General features: G+C 41.4%; 1 gene segment (V, D, J or C); it reads left to right on the plus strand.

Moving 5' to 3' along the window:
• The first annotated feature begins 8,125 nt into the window (after positions 1-8,125).
• Positions 8,126-8,690, plus strand: LOC130543950 (T cell receptor alpha variable 21-like). The segment is given in 2 exon segments: positions 8,126-8,171; positions 8,365-8,690. Coding segments are annotated over 2 exon segments (372 nt in total).
• The last annotated feature ends 8,928 nt before the right edge of the window (positions 8,691-17,618 follow it).

Below are 17,618 nucleotides of genomic sequence, written 5' to 3' on the forward strand. Positions count from 1 at the left end.
CTTACTTTTACTGTATGTCATTTACTTATGTAAAATGTTTGTGATTTGCATGGATAATAGTTACCCTCTCCCAACACACATGCAGTGACTTTCTGATTCCTTTGAGGTCTAGAAATGGAGAGGTCTTTTCTCCCTCTGTTGTGCTCTTCTCTCCCTCCTATAACTCTCAAGTTTGCAACCCTGAGTTTTGGTCATACCTGATCCCCGCAGCCAGGCATAAAACTATTTGAAGAAGTGGATTTCTTATAGTCCCTATTTCCAATCAATGAGGTTTCCAGATGTAGCCACGCCCTGTTTGATTTCCCTCTTTTTGAACTCTAGTCCTTTCAAGGTGTCACCTGATGAGATTCTTGCGTATTATACAGAGAAACACAATCCATTACACCTACACTTGGGTCCAACTCCTTTATAGCCTCTGGTAGTAGTTTAAAGGCCATTCAAGGAACAATGAAACAATTAAATGTGTAAATAAGAGCAGGCTTTTCTGACTATGACTTTGAACTTCATAGATACTAAGCTCACCAAAAGCAAAATGTCCTTCCCTCAATCTTTTATTTGGAGGCTACATGAAGTGAGTGCTGTGAGACTGTGCTGTTGACCAGGAGGTGGCAGTGATGCCATTCCTCTTCTTCCTTGAATTTTATAAACATCAAAAGCATGAAAATTACTTTTGACTGGCTGAGCCCCTAACAGAAAGGCTCTCTCCTGCATCAGAGAACAAGAGCCAAGACCCAGGGACAGAGCCTCAGAGATTTGGAATCGTTACAAATTGTACCAAGACTCAGACGTCAGGATGGAGAACATGCTGGAATGTGCATTCATAGTTCTGTGGCTCCAGCTTGGCTGTAAGTTGGAGGTTAAGAGAGGAGAACCACCAAATAAAGGACACATTTATTCAAAGCTGGGGAGAAGAGATAGGGGTTCCGTGTCAGCTCACCCTGGGGTTTTCTTGTCGGAATTTTTCAAAACTGCTGTAACCAAAGGCTTTGTAAAATTTCCGATTTTGTTTTCCTCAACACGGTTGAGTGGAGAAGACCACGTGGAGCAGAGTCCTCAGACCCTGAGACTTCAGGAGGGAGACCGTGTCAGCCTTAACCGCACTTACACGGTCAGCTCCTTTAACGGGCTACAGTGGTATAGGCAGGATCCTGGGCAAGGCCTGGAATTGCTCCTCCTCCTGTATTCAGTTGGTGCTGAGAAGCAGAAAGAAAGACTAACAGCCACACTATTAAATAAGGGAAGTTCTCTGCACATCGAAGCCTCTAAACCTCAAGACTCAGCCACTTACTTCTGTGCTGTGGAGACACAGTGCTCCCAGACGGCCCCAGCCTGTCCCCGAACCCTGCAGCTGCACGCTGGAGTAAGGGAACCTCTGTTGTTTCTCCTCCTCGAAGAAGTACTTACTTAGCATTCAGAGCCTCTTTCCAAATGGCCTTATGGAGAATAAAATCTTGGGGCGCCTGGGTGGCACAGCAGTTAAGCGTCTGCCTTCGGCTCAGGGCGTGATCCTGGCGTTCTGGGATCGAGCCCCACATCAGGCTCCTCCGCTATGAGCCTGCTTCTTCCTCTCCCACTCCCCCTGCTTGTGTTCCCTCTCTCGCTGGCTGTCTCTATCTCTGTCGAATAAATAAATAAAATCTTTAAAAAAAAAATCTTGTGACACAGCTAGATGGCACAGATTACTGCTCATTCTGTCCTGGTCTCCTGGACAGTCCCCTTTTCGTGTTCCTGCATCAGTCTGCTCTTCCTCACAGCCCAGAGCTTCCATCCCATGGATACAGAAGGCATAGCTGTGCTATAGACAGCCTCGGGTTCTTGTTTGGGGTCACTTGAAAAGAGACTGACCAGGAATACACACTCTTCCCAGAATTTTTTTTTTTAAGTGTTTTCCATTCTCTTATAGTAATCTGGTCTCATCTCTATTAAGTGAATCTTTCCCATTTTAATACAGTCTTCTTGAAGCCCACATCTCCACCAGCCATATTTCTACATTCCCTTCTCCTTAATCATGAAATTAATGGAAAGAATTATCCATACGCACTGTGTCCATTTCCTCAACACCCAATCTTCACCTCCACCGGAGTCTGGCCTCTGTTAGCGTCACTCCAACAGAATCTTTTGCCTTCACTCCCCTGGCTTTGGTGTTGATAAAACCAATGGATGGTTACTTTATCCGGTCCTCATCTTTTTTTTTTTTTAAGATTTTATTTATTTGACAGAGAGAGACACAGGGAGAGAGGGAACACAAGCAGAGGGAGAGGGAGAAGCAGGCTTCTTGCTGAGCAGAGAGCCCAACACAGGGCTCGATCCCAGTACCGTGGGATCATGACCTGAGCTGAAGGCAGACGCTTAACGACTGAGCCACCCAGGCACCCCTATCCAGTCCTCATCTTGTCTGAAATTCTCAGCGGTCTCTCTTCCCTTCTTTTTAAAAATAAGTGTTCTTTTTTACCAAGATCATACTTCATATATTTACAAAATCAAATAGCACCCTTTTTGGGCCCCACTACTCCACATACTCCAGTCCTGGAATGGATTTATTGGGTCATAGAGTAGGCATATATTTAGCTTTAGTGGCTGTTGGTACACATTTTTCTAAAGGATTGAACCAACTCAAAATCTTATGAGCAACGTATGAAAGTTCCAGTTACTCCATATTCTCACCAAAAAGTGGTATGAGGTTTTGTTTTGTTTTTAACTTAAGCCATTCTGGTAATGTATAGTGGTATCCCATAAAATTATGGTTTTAATTTGTTTTTCCTGAGGAATAATAATGCTGAACACCTTTTCATATGCTCATTAGCCATCTGGAAATTCTCTTGCGTCCAGTATCTGTTCAAGTCTTTTTGCCCATTTATATGTTTATTATCGACATGCATGCATTCTTTATATATTCTGGCTATGGGCAAAATTTAAAATTTTGTACTGTGAATTATCTCCTAATCCATTGCTTGGCTGTTCAATTTCATAATGATGTCCTTCGATGTAGAGAAGTTCCTAGTTTTAATAAAGTCCAGCTAATCATTTTTTCCTGTATTGATTAATATTTTTTGTGTGTGTGTCCTGTTGAAAATCTTTGCCTACTTCAAGCCATGGACGGTTTTGTTTTTTATTTAGGACCCTATTCCACCTCATGCCAATATTTGTGATAATATGCAATAGGTGTCAAGGTTCCAATTGCTTCATAACCATTAAGTGAAAGGATCATCCTTTCTTTCCTAGAATTGCAGAAGCATTTTTGTCACATATCAAGTGACCACACATATGTAGGTCTATTCTGCACTACCATCATTCCACCTGTAAGCTAATGTGTTTATTAATGTAGTTTTATAGTAAGATTTGAAACTCACTGTGTTTTTCCTTCATCTTTCTTCTTCTCCATATTATTTTATCTACTGTAGGTCCTTTCCAATTCCACACAAACTTTAGAACTGATTCCTAAATTCTAAATCCTTTTCAATGTCCACAAAATTTCTGTTGCAATTTTTATTGATTTTTCATTACATCTATGAGATCATTTTGGGAAGAATCCATATCTTAGCCATTTTGAGTTTCATGTCATCAATATAGACTATCAATTTATTTAGGTCACCTTCCATTTCTCTAAGCAATTGCTTTAATTTTTACTTTAGTGATCTTGCACTTCCTATGTCGATTTACACCCATGTATAGAGATCCCTTGCAATTTTTTAGATGTTATTTTCCAATTGTTGCTAGTGTACAGAAATAGAGCTGGTTTTTATATATTGACCTTATAGTCACTGAACTTGATAAGTTTCGTGGTTAATTCTAATTGTTTGTGAATTTGTTTGGATTTTCTATCTCCATAATCATGAAATCACCTGAAAAAATTGGCCCCTAAACTTACTCGTTAGGTCAAAGTAATTCCATGTGGTAGACTGAAAATACTAAATTTTAAATGCAATAGGAAATTTCAGGACTTTTTAAAAACATTCTTGGTATGAATCAAGACTTTCTTTCTTTTTTTTTTTTTTTAAAGATTTTATTTATTTATTTATTTGACAGAGAGAGAGAGACGGCCAGCGAGAGAAGGAACACAGGCAGGGGGAGTGGGAAAGGAAGAAGCAGGCTCCCAGCAGAGGAGCCCGATGTGGGACTCGATCCTGGAACGCCGGGATCACACCCTGAGCCGAAGGCAGACGCTTAATGACTGAGCCACCCAGGCACCCCAACATCTTAACTTCATATTGAAGAAAGCTGGTTACAACACTGGTACAGATCTGCTTGCTGCAGAATATAGCGCCATAGTTCTCTACTCTCTGCCTTCAGAATTCTCCTAATAATTTCCAGTAGAGACCACAAGATGACTCGTAACCATTTATGACCATGTTTAATCTTCTGCCACATCCTTATAGTCAGGCTTTCCTTTTCCAATATTTATGGTGAATTTTGGTTACTATGAAGTCTATTACTTAATCTTGTCCCCCAAACTTACCTAATATTAATGGAACATTCTTAATATTCCTAATATTGTTGGAATATATAACATATATTCATTTGTATATTTATAATCCATATCATATTTATAGAGCTATATATTTATATAATATATAATTATGGGATATATATTATAGAATATATAATTATGAGATATAGTTTTATATTATGTAATGTGTAGTTATGGGACTGTAGGTGTACATATTTTCATGTTGTTTTTTGAAGAATTAGAAACTTTTATTTAGAATCATCTAGGGATGCCTGGCTGGCACAGTTGGTTAAACCTCAGACTCTTGGTTTAGGCTCAAGTCGTGATCTCAGAATGGTGAAATAAAGCCCCACACGGGGCTCCATTCAGCACAGAGTCTGCTTGAGATTCTCTCCCTCCCTCTCCCTCTGCCCTTCCCCTCTCCTTATGCCCCTCCCCTTACTTGCACTCTCTCTCTCTAAAATAAATAAAACCTAAAAAAATAAAATAATCACCCATAGAATTAAATATTCTTTTTCCAGTTAGATGACTAGGATGTACTGCAGGGCATTTTCCATTGTCACAAATTTGGCAACCAGGGCCCAAAACTAGGGACCAAGAAGCCTTAAGCATCCACCATTTTCCATTAAGAAAGGCTCACAGTCAGACACTCCCTCTAGGATTTATGAAAAAGTGAGCAAACAGGCTCTATATCCCCCAACCTCCAATCTTCACCCCCTTAGCTGATGTGCAGAATGGGAGGAGCCAAGAGAAGAAAAAAGTGTTCCCCTTTCCCCAAAAGCCACCTGAGAAGTCAATATCCTCCCCGCAAATGATTTTTAAAGATAAAGTCACCTGAATAAAAAGGAAAATTGCATGGCATTCTGTCTTTGGATATCTGCTTCTGAAGCAGATTGTGATCTCTTTTTACACCTGCTTAAACAGAAGACAAGGAAATTGGAGAAAGATGGTGGAGTGGGGAGGAGTGGCAACCGGCTGCCTGGGTTTCTCCATTAGGCATGGTGAGGAAGAGTGAGGGTTCTCTGGGCAAGTGGCTCCTCTGAAGGCAGCAGGGCCTGAGCTGTCCCGCCAGTGTTCCAGGCAGGAGAGAAGAGAGAGCCAGAAGCTGAGGAGAATGTCCTGGAGTGGGGACCTCTGGGAAGGGACCAGCCAGGAGGGGAGAAGCCAGCCTTGAGGAGGTCCCTCCAGGTCCCCTGGTGCTCTCTCTTGGGGAAGCCCATCCCACAGAGACCATCTAGGAAAACAGAGAAGGAGGTGAACAGAGCAGCCAAGCTGACCTCACTAGGGACCAAGAAGCCTTAAGCATCCACCAGCCACAGGTCAAGACTCAAGTTCAGAGAGCCAAGGAGAGATGGCAATCAATGGAAGATATAAACAGGGCGGCACTGAGATTTGTTTAATAACTGAAAATGGCCCAGAGGTTTTGCCGTTTTGTTTCCATGATGTCTTTAAGGGAATAAGGTCCAGCGTCCCTCCAAAGCACCATCAATACTTTAAGCCTCTTTGTTTGTTTTTGATACTCTTTCCTCCCCACTTTGCTCCACCTAGAAAATGTTGATTTTGTCTTGGTAGGTAAACTTGCATTATATCATCGTATGATCCCCTAAATTTGTAGGTGATGTCAGATCCTTTCATTTGCCTTTAGGGCTGAAACTTTTGAAATAAAATGGCAGGAAAATCAGCTGTATTTTCTTTTTCCAGCTGTACATTCTACCCTTGAAGTGATGAGCCAACAATTACCCCACTGCCTGAAGGAAAGAAAGATCATGTGGTTTTTTTAACAATGAAAAACAAGCAAAAACTCTTAATATTGCAAAACTTGTCCTGTCCCACATGGTGATCATTCTGAAACCACGAATGACCAAAATTGACATCCTTTCTTTAACACCATAAACACATCTCAGCGATTCTCCTCCATGTAAAGCAGCTTTCCTAAAGCAGGTTTGCGGACTCGCCCGGGGAGGGAAAGAAGGCCTTCCTGTGTCTAGTCACAAGAGGGGGATGGATGCTCTATTGTCAATAGCATCCCTGATCAGTTGCGGAAGGGGCTGTTTGGCTAGCATTCAATATTGAGGTTTTGCAGAACTGTGACAAATGATATATTTTGTTCTCTTCATTATAAGCAGAACAGTCTGTGCACAGCTTCCAACATTCGGTGATTCCTGGCCTTGTCCCAATCCATTATGAAAGGTTTTCTTTCCACTCAAAATAGGATGACAGAGGAAGACAGGAAGTGGCTATGCCGTTTTCAAGCATAAATAATCTATTTTTGTCAATTTTTTGTAGTGATAGAGAAAAGTAGAATTTTGGGGGGAGGGTGGGAAGGAAATTATTTTACTCAATCTATTTCAATTTTCTTAAATTTGGGAAGATAACAGGAACAAGTTTTCAAGGTCACTCTCTCCTTTCCTACAAGAGCCTTTCCTCTCTCCCTCCTTTCTGTCCTCCTCTGTAGGTCAACTGTGCGTGACCGTGAAACACACACGCAGAGAATGGGGAAGGCGGGTTTTGAGCAGGGTTTGTGGAATATAAAAGGGGGTGCAATTCCAGGTTTCTGGTTTTCTTTATACCAACACGTGAAGTCTCTAAATGCCCTCCTAGAGATGCATGACCCCTGGAGGTATTTTAGGAGACCAGAGAATCGGAGAACTTGGCTCTGACCTTCACCTCTCCAGTCACTTGGAGCAGTCGCTTTCTGCATCTGAGTCTCGTTTGCTTGTTCTTGTCATTTAGATGGGCTTTCTCGGTCCTCTCATGTATCGTACTTGGTGGTTTCCTGAACGTAAAGAAAAATCTGAGGTCCCCCAGACCATCAGGTTACTGAAAAGGTATATTCTTTCTCTTGGGTTGTGAAAACATAGTAAGAAAAGTCTTCTGGGAAGATGCTGTCCTTAAGGTTCTTATTTTCCTCCTTCAGACTCACCCTCTTGGAGTTTAAAATTCATAAATGCTCTCAAGAGACCCCCTGGGTTGAAAGTGGATGCCTCTGTCACGTGTTTACCCTGGCTCCAGGGACATCACTAAACCAGGGAGGGGTGTCAGCCAAGAAGCTACCATCTCACCGGCTGACTAGAGGCCTGGAGTTTCCCAGCATGACAGCCGCCAAGCGAGGGGCAGTGACTCAGCTGGTGTGTCTGTTCTCTTACCTCTTACCTGATGGGCGAGAAATGATATAAAGGGACTTTTCAAGAAGGTGTGAGCTGAGGAAAGCCAGCACTTTAGGGCTGAGTGACAAGAGGAGGCAGCAGTTCTAGGAATTGAAGAAAGCAGCTGGATAGTAAAAACTTAGATTTCTTTTCTGATATAAGCATTTGTACTCTACATTTTTCTCTATGCATGGATATGTTGCAGTCTACACACTCGGTATTTAAAACTTTGTTGTCATTCAGGAGGAGAGAGAAGTATTTCTCTGGCAATGCTGGGGTGGGTCCTCAGATGGCAGTGTTTCCATTTCTACCTCCTACTCTTTGCAAATCAGTATGTGTGGGGCGGCAGGAGTACCTGCGCGCATGTGTGCTGCGTGTGAGCGTGTGAACTTTCTTTGATTGGCTGGGCTGATGCTGTTTCCCGTAGATGTTTGAACACATGCGGTAGCAAAGCAGATTCTTTATCTTGTGAGCCCTTGTCAGTATTTCAGACACAAGAACAAGTTCTCAGTGACTCTAAGTGGCAGAAAGAATGGACAAATCCCTGGGCTTGCTCATCCTTTGGTTACAACTAGACTGTGAGTAAAAGGGATTTGGAAATGGGCAAAGAACAGACAGACCCCAGGGCATTTCTCCTTGGGGAAGAGAAAGAAAGTTAGGGAGTTGTACCAGTGTGATGTTTTGCGTAGATTGAAAAGCAAAATCAGAAGTAATTTCCAAAGAAGAGATAGCCACTAACCAGTCTGTCTGTCGTGTTCTCTTTCTGGACAGGGGTGAGCAGTCAACAGGAGGTGAAGCAGAGTCCTGAAGCTCTGAATGTCCACGAGTGGGACAGCGTGGTTGTCAACTGCAGTTACGCGGATGGCGCTCTTTATTCCCTTCAGTGGTTTAGGCAGGACCCTGGGCAAGGGCTCACATTCCTGCTGCTAATTCAGTCAAATCAGAGAGAACAAACAAGTGGAAGAATTAAAGTCTCCTTGGATACATCGACAAGACAGAGTGTTCCGTACATTGCAGCTTCTCAGCCCAGCGACTCGGCCACCTACCTCTGTGCAGTGAGGCACAGTGCCCAACCGGCTCCTGTCACCAATACCTAAACTCTGCAGCTGGGGCTCCAACCACGTGTCCTGTCTTGAAGCTGGGGAGCCTTTCTCCATCTAGGCGTTTTCTAAATTGACTCCCCAGATAGAAGCGATGAAATATGCAAAACCTCATCTGTATGTTGAATCTATACATATACACACACACGTATATATGTATGTGTACACACGTATACACATATACATACATACACATATGTATCGGAAGTTAAATTTGGCCTTTAGTTTTTTATCAATTTAAATTTAAATAATAGCTTTACTGAGATTAATTCACACGCCATATAATTCACTCTTTTAAAATGAACCATTAAGTGGCATCTAGTACATTCACAGTGTTGTGTAACCAGCACCTCTGCCTAGTTTCCAAACCTCGTCATCACCCCAAAAGGAAACCACATACCCACTAAGCGGTTACTCACCCCTCTCCCCTCCCCCAGCCCCTGGTAGCCGGCTTTCTGTCTCTGTGGGTTTCCTATTCTGTTCATTTCATATAAAGGGAATCACACTGCCTCCTCTCACTCAGCATACTGTTTTGGAGGTCCGTCCAACTCAGGACCAGCTGGAGAAGGGCAGATATTCACCACCACCCGATCACATAGGATGCCCCACTTCTAGCTATCCTGCTACATCTTCTCCACGTTTTCCTTGTTTTGCTAGAAGTTTGTCAGTTTCACTGATCTTTTTAAAGAACCAGCTCTTTGTTTTATTGATTTTCTCTACTGATTTTCCATTTTTCTATTTCATTGAGTTCCGCCTTTATTATTTCCTTCCTTACACTTGTTTTGGATTGATTGTTGTTTTCTTTTTCTGGGCTTTTGAGGCGACCCCTTAGATGATTGATTTGAGACTTTTATTCTTTTCCAATATTCGCGTTTAGTGCTATAAATTTCCCTCTCAGCACTACTTTGGCTATGTCCCACAAATTTGGATATGTTGTATTTTCATTTCCACTCAGGCCAATATACATGTGATTTCCTTTGAGACATTCTTTGTGACCCTTAGATTAAGAAGTGTGTTGTTCAGTTGTTAAGTATTTGCAGATTTTCCTGTTATCTTTCTGTTACTTATTTATAGTTTTATTCTCTTGTGGTCAGAGAACACAGTCTTTATGATTTTAATTCTTCTACATTATGCTTGTTGAAGTTTGCTTTCTGGCTCAAGATATGGTCTTACTTGGCATGTATTTCATGGACACCTGAAACCAATGTGTGTTCTGTTGTCCCTGGGTGGGGTGTCGATGGGTACAGCTGGCTATTAGATCCTGCTGGTGGTGGTGTTGTTCAGTTCTTCTATATCCTTGCTGATTTTCTAGTTGTTCTGTCACTTGTGGAGAGAGGAGTATTAAAGTCTCTAACAATAATTCTAGATTTGTTTATTTCTCCCTTTAGTCCTGTCAGTTTTTGTTCTTCTTATTTTTCAGCTCTCGTGGTGGGTGCACACACATTTAGGATTGCTATGTCTTCTCGGCAATTCATCCTTTTTATCAGTATGGAAGGTTCCTCTCTGTTCCTGGTAATTTTCTTTGTTCAGAAGTCTAGCTACTTTACCTGATATTAATATAGCCATTACTCCTTTCCTTTGATTAATGTTCATATGATATATCTTTTTCCATCCCTTTACTTTCAACATGCCCATGTCATTTAAAATGAGTTTCCTTGGGGTGCCTGGGTGGCTCAGCCATTAAGCGTCTGCCTTCGGCTCAGGTAATGATCCTAGGGTCCTGGGATCAAGGCCTGCATCGGGCTCCTTCCTCCGCAGGAAGCCTGCTTCTCCCTCTCCCACTCCCCCTGCTTGTGTTCCCTCTCTCACTGTCTCTCTCCGTCAAATAAATAAATAAAATCTTTAAAAAAATAAAAATAAATAAAATGAGTTTCCTATAGACAGTTATAATTGGGTTATGTTTGTTTTTTTGTTTTTTGTTTTTTTGAAGTTTTTATTTATTTGATGGAAAGAGAGACAGCCAGAGAGAGAGGGAACACAAGTAGGGGGAGTGGGAGAGGAAGCAGGCTCTAAGCGGAGGAGCTGGATGCGGGGCTCGATTCCAGAATGCCAGGATCATGCCCTGAGCCCAAGGCAGATGCTTAACGACTGAGCCACCCAGGCATCCCTGGGTTATGTTTTTTAATCCACTTTTTATTTTAACTGTCTTTTCATTGGTATATGCAGATCAATCTCTGTATCTTAATTGATGTATTTATATAATTTGCATTTAATTTCATTGATATTTTATGGCTTAATCTGTCATTTTATTTATTTTTTTGTTCTCATTGTTTTTTATTTTCCTGTGTTCTGTCCTTTGAATTTCTGTGAGTTATTTGGTATTTTCTAGAGTTCAATTTCAGTTTATCTATAGTGTTTTAGATGTATCTTCCTGTATAGCTTTTTTTAATGGTTGCTTTAGATACGACATTATATATACATAACATAGTCTACTAGTGATGTCATTTCACCAATTTGAATGAAGTCTAAAAGCACTGTCTTCTTTTTACACCCATTTATTCTCCCTTATTCATAATATAATTTTCTTTAATATTTCTTCTACATATACTTAGAACACCATTAGACAGTGTTATAATTTTTGCTTAATCCATAAATGTAATTTAGAAAACTCAAGAGGTAAAGTAAAGCCTAATGTATTTATCCATATTTTTGTTTACTGTGTTTGTTCTTCCTTCCTGATGTTCCAAGATTCCCTCTTTTTTTTTTTTTTTGAGATTTTATTTATTTATTTGACAGAGAGAGAGACAGCCTGGAACTCTATCCCAGGACCCCAGGATCACAACTCCAGCTGAAGGCAGACGCTCATCCGACTGAACCACCCAGGCACCCTCTTTTTGTTTTCAAATTTATTTTGAACATGTTTATGGGTGCTTGTTGAAGCATTTTTTATGATGGCTGTTTTAAAACCCTTGCCATATAATTCTAACTTCTGCGTGAGCTAGGTGTTGGTGTTGGTTGCTTTTCTCATTCAAGTTGAAATTTTCCCTGTTCCTTCCATGATGAGTGATTTTTAGTTGCAGCCAGGATATTTTGAGTATTATGTTGAGAGACTGTGGAGCTCATTGAAACCTTTCCTATTAGATGGATGTTTCTGACATCACTATGTCAGGGGAAGAGAAAGTGCCCCCTCATTATCGCCAGGTGGAAGTAAAAATTCAGGTTCACCATTCAGCCATCTTGACACCCAGGGAAGACAGTGCACCTCATTACTGCTGGGAGGGAGCTGACTGTCTGGCTCCCCACATGGTCTCCTCTGACACTGTGGAGGTGGCCTTGTTACTATGGGGCGACAGTGAAAGCTCTGGCCTGTACTAGGTCTCTATGAGAGCACTCCTGTGGGGAAAGGGAAAGGCAATTCATTGCTCCCAGTGGTGGTGGAAGTCCAGGCTCCCCCCAGAGTCTCCACTCACACCTAAAGAACAGAGTAAAGCTCATTGCCAGAAGTCCGGAATTAAAGTTCCCATTCTGTATTTGTCTTTCTCTGACCTCAATAGAGATACTAAAGTTGCCTCTTTGTGTTTGCAAAGCAAAATCTAGGCTCCCCACTTGGTGTTTGATTGTGTTGGTGTGCGTGGGGTCACGTTTTTTTCTGCGGTGTTTGGCTGGAATACAACGCTTATCCTCTAAATATTTTCTTTTTTTAAAAAATATTTTTTATTATATTATGTTAGTCACCATACAGTACATCCCTGGTTTTTTATGTAAAGTTCGCTGATTCATTAGTTGCGTATAACACCCAGTGCACCATGCAATACGTGCCCTCCTTACTACCCATCACCGGTCTATCCCATTCCCCCACCCCCCTCCCCTCTGAAGCCCTCAGTTTGTATCCTCTAAATATTTTCTGTCTTGCTAAACAAGACCCTTTTCTGGTCCTTTGACTGGAGAAAGCAGGCTTTTTTGAAAGGTCTTTTAAAAGTAATACGCTCTGTAATATTTAGACCTTTTCACCTGGAAGAACCATGATGTTCCCTTTAGGGTGTTGAGAATTTGGCAAGGTTTGCAACAGAGTGATTGGCAGTAGCGTGAAGGTAAGGTCTGTGGCCTGTGTAGTAGAAGATGTCTGTTTTGCCAGTGAGGAACCATCCCTGCTTTTTTTAGTAATTATACCTCATATTTGCTTTGAGACACAACTCTTCTTCCACTTTTAGTATACGTGGTTTAGGGGAGGTTCTAATGTTGGCTCTAGTGATGGAGTCCAGGCTGATCAGTGGACTGAGTCCCTCTTGACCAGGATTCTCAACCTTGGGAGCCCATTGGAACAATCTTGGGACTTAAAAGAGCATTGATACCTGGTCCATCTCAGGCAATTAAATCAGGCCTCCTTGGGTGGTTCCCAAACACTGAAGCGTTGTGTTTCTCTCTCTTTTTGTCCCCCCAGTTGTCCTGGATTCAAATGTGCAACAATGATGACAGGTGGATCCAGATACAGTTACTGGTGAAGGTGGAGGCTTGTGGCTAAGTCTTGATAATTAGCATAATTCCGTGTACATAGTGACTGGTTCAAGGATTAGATCTGCTCTGAGGGTTTCGTTTTTGTTTTAGTTTGTTTGTTTGTTTGTTTGTTTGTTTGTTTTGAGTAACACAAGCTGGGAAGTCCTTTTTTTGGTTTGGTTTGTTTTGTTTTTAAGATTTTTATTTATTGGGTGCCTGGGTGGCTCAGTCCATTAAGCCTCTGCCTTCAGCTCAGGTCATGATCCCAGGGTCCTGGGATAGAGTCCTGCATCAGGCCCCATGCTTAGCAGTGAGCTTGCTTCTCCTTTCTCCCTCTGCTGCCACTCCCCCTGCTTGTGTTCTCTCATTCTCTCTCTCTCTCAAATATTTATTTATTTATTTCCCAGGACCTTGTGATCATGACCTGAGCTGAAGGCAGATGCATAACCCACTGAGCCACCCACCCAGGCGCCCCGAGTGGGGAAGTTTATTAAAGTGAGAAGTACACACTCAAGATAGGAGAGTGGGTGAGCTCGAGAGAGAGCTGCGCTGCAGGGCTTCCTGACTGAGCCCAGGGGTGTTTCCCGATTGTCAGCTTCCTCAGCTCCAAATATGGAATGAGACAAAAAGAAAAACCCAAGAAACTCACCATGTTGTTTTTTCTCAGGTCTCAAAGTCCCTAGTTGGTCACACTTCTCTCCACCTTTTTTTTTGTTTGTTTCATTCATAATGTCCAGGGGTTTTAATCATACAGGACTTAGAGAAAAGTACATCTATTCCATGTTACCAGTAGTGAAAGTTCATGCATTTAATTTTCAGAACAAGTTCATAACATTATGTAATTCTTTAAGCTTGCTTTTCCTGCAGTTCATATTTCTTAACCTTATGTTACATAGTTCTGCATTTAAACAGATTTGAAACAAACAATAATAGTACAATGGTTGCAGAGAGAAGCATAGTATTGAGTTTTGTTATTCATGAGAACATTTGTAGTTTCTATTTGTGTTTAAAATATAAAACAGAGTGAACACTATAAGGGGTAATTTTTTAAGTGCAAATTTAAGACACAGATGAATCATTTATTTAATTTGAGTAATATTTTAAAAATCCAAATACCTTCTTTATTAAATTGTTAATTGTTTACATTAAAACTACAGAACGCATCAAGAAAATAAGCCTTCTCCCAAATATACCAAAATGACTAAACATTTTTGTGTATAGTAGAGTCTTAAACTTTATTTGATCCAGATGTCAAATAAGCTAGTCATGCCACTAGTCATTGGCCAGAACTTTTCCATCTCTTAAGTCCTACTTTGCCAGATGACAATCACGTGTTTTGGTTTCTCTCATTTAGTTACTCCCACCAAATCTGTTCTTTAATAACATCTGGTCCTCCATCTCCTTCCTGTACTCTGTCTCATCTTCTATGTTCTCTTCCTTCCCATCCAGCATTCTCCATGGCATATTTCTTCAGCTGCTTTGTGTTAGTAGTCTCATCTCACTTCATCCGTTTGTTATCCTATGACACTTATATTAGTCATGGTTCTTCAGAGAAAATTAATAGGATATATGTATATATATATATATATGTATATATATATATATATATAAAAGGAGAATTATTATAGGAATCGGCTCACCCATAATAGAGACCGAGAAGTCCCACAGCCTGCCATCTGCAAGCTGGAAAGCCAGTGGTATAATTGAGTCCGTGACCAAAGGCCTGAGAACCAGGACCCCCATTGTATGACAGCAGAAAAGATGGGTGTTCCCGCTCACAAAGAGAGAAGAGGTAAGAGGGAGAGAATGTGCTCTTTCTCCACCCTTTTGTTCCACTCAGATGCCCAGTGGGCTGGACAATGCTTGCCCACACCAGGGAGAGCAGATTGGCACTCATTCTACTCAATCAAATGCTCATCTCTCCTGGAAACACCCTCAGAGACATATGCAGAAAGAATGTTTTACCAGCTATCTGGGCATCCCTCAGGCCAGTGAAGTTGACACAAAATTAACCATCATAACCCATCTGGTAAATTCCCCTTCTGGATCAATGTTCCTGCTTAGTTGCATATCTTGACTGATGAGCATAGCTGGTAAAAGTCACATAGTCACACAGAAGGTTGTCTCCACATAGCAGTGGTTTTTAATATCAATTGTCCATGAAATGGTGCGTGAAAATATTTTATGTTTCTGTAATCTACTATCATCCCATACTCCAAAATATCTCCCTTGAACCTCTATGCTGCCAAAAGATGTATCCCCCACCTTTTGATCAGTCGTGGTAGATGACCATAAAGACAACTGGTACCATTAAATGAATCGCCTTCAGCTTTCTGCATCTCAACCAAAACTTTGGTGTTTTTTATACATATGATTAACCTTCCCTCCCATAATAATGTAATTCTATATACACTATATAAATCTGTGAGGAAGGTTCACAAAAAACGTGAATGCGTCCTTCGCTTTGTTTAGCCCCTAGAGGGCGCTGGTGCCCAAATTGGAAATGTTTTTCTGTAAAAGCTCAGAATACGTCCACAAAACCTTCTTTCCTGCAGCTTAAAGAGGTGTTCTGGTGGCAATTTTAGACAATGACATGTAAAGAATCTCAGACACCGGGGGCAGACAGTTTTGCCCAGAGAGCATCTCTTCCTAACAGTCCCTAAGAAGAAGGAATCTAAATCCCCTATCGTTCACCCTCAACCTCTAGACATCTAGATTCAAGTACCCCAGATTTTATCTTACTTATTTTATTTGTGAGGAATTTCCCAAAAAGAAACTCTGCTTCTTCAGTGCTCAGCCATGACCTTCCTGTTCATCTTGACGCTGGGGGTGCTTCCATTCCTAAGTGAGTAACACTCCATTTAACTCCCTCGTCCACAAAGAAAACATTGTTCTGGTCTGACTCTGAACATAGACTTTTTCTTTCAGTGGAGTTCACTGACTCAGCATTGATGTTTCAGGAGGAACCGGAGCCCAGTTGGTGACCCAGCCTGATGCCCACGTCACTGTCTCTGAAGGATCCCCTCTGGAGCTGAGGTGAACTACTCATCTTCTTTTCGGCCATATCTCTACTGGTACATGCAGTACCCCAACCAAGGCCTCCAGCTTCTCCTCCAGTACATATCAGGGAACAGTCTGGTTCAAGGCATCAAAGGTTTCAAAGCTGAATTTAAGGACAGTGAAACCTCCTTCCACCTGAAGAAACCCTCAGCCCACGGGAGCGACTCAGCTGTGTACTTCTGTGCTGCGAGTGACACTGTGCCTGGGACTGCAGGGGGAGCTGGACACAAACCTTTTGAGACATTGTCACTTAAAAGACTCAGGGTCTCAGCCTGAGCTATTTTTCAGGAAGTTGACATGTTCTGTGAAAATAAACAATGCAGAGAATACAGAATCCTGGGAAGTGTTTGGTTTCTATGGACTTGGATATTTTTCCTTTTTTTTTTTCTTTTTCCATTTTGCAAAGGCAAGACTACTGTTTTTTGAAGTGCGGCATTTTTATCCTCTAGAGTCAGGATTCTAAAGGGAATGAAGCCATAGGGTTTTCAACAAGCTGGAGGAAGTTACTTGCTCTTACATCATTTGAGGGCCTCTGGGCGGCTCAGTCGGTTAAGCATCTGCCTTCAGCTCAGGTCATGATCCCAGGGTCCTGGGATCGAGTTCCACATCAGGATCCCCTGCTTCTCTCTCCCTCTGCCCATCCTCCCTGCTTGCACTCTCTCCCTCTCTCAAATAAATATAAAACTCTTTAAAAAATGTTTTTTTGAAATATTGATGGGCGAAAATGGTTTGGGGTTGGCCATGTGAGTTGGCATAAGGCAAATTGGAGAATTCTGCTTTCCAGAAACCAGGACAATTGCTTATGTCAACTTGCATTATCTCCAGAATATTTTACTAGTATACTGAGAGGCTTCTTTTCTCAGAGAACGTCAACACTCTGACTAAAATATTTGAGAATGAACCTAATTAAAGCTGACATTTTAAGGATACATACAGGTGACCTTTAGAAAGAAGGGAAAAGGGCCTTCTTTATCCAGTGGTCCTTGGTAACAGACACCCTAAATCAAACACACTGTCATGCTGAAGTTCCATGTGAAATCTTGGGCTTGTTTGTTCTATGAGTGACTGGCCTTTCTCTATCAGACACACCCAGGTTACTGTACCCCTCTTTTTCTCTCCTCTAGTTCAATTTCTCTAATACCTGTCATCATCTTTTTTTTCTACACTTTTTCTCACAGTGCTGTTAATAAACATTTGCAGTATTCTTGAGCAAGTCACCCGATCTTCAGTGTCTGCAGATCACTTGACTTCAGGAAAAATATGGAGGCCCTCGTTTTCCATTCCTTGAACCTCCAAATCCATCTACAGAAGATTCTTGTTATTTATAGAGTCTGAGACAGGAGCACAAACTGAAATTATATTTGTATGTTTTCAAACAGTTATTTTTCTTTTAAAATTATCAAAGCAGAAAAGCAAAATACAAAAAATAAT

The sequence above is a fragment of the Ursus arctos genome, unplaced genomic scaffold, assembly GCF_023065955.2.
Source record: "Ursus arctos isolate Adak ecotype North America unplaced genomic scaffold, UrsArc2.0 scaffold_17, whole genome shotgun sequence".
NCBI lineage: Eukaryota > Metazoa > Chordata > Mammalia > Carnivora > Ursidae > Ursus > Ursus arctos.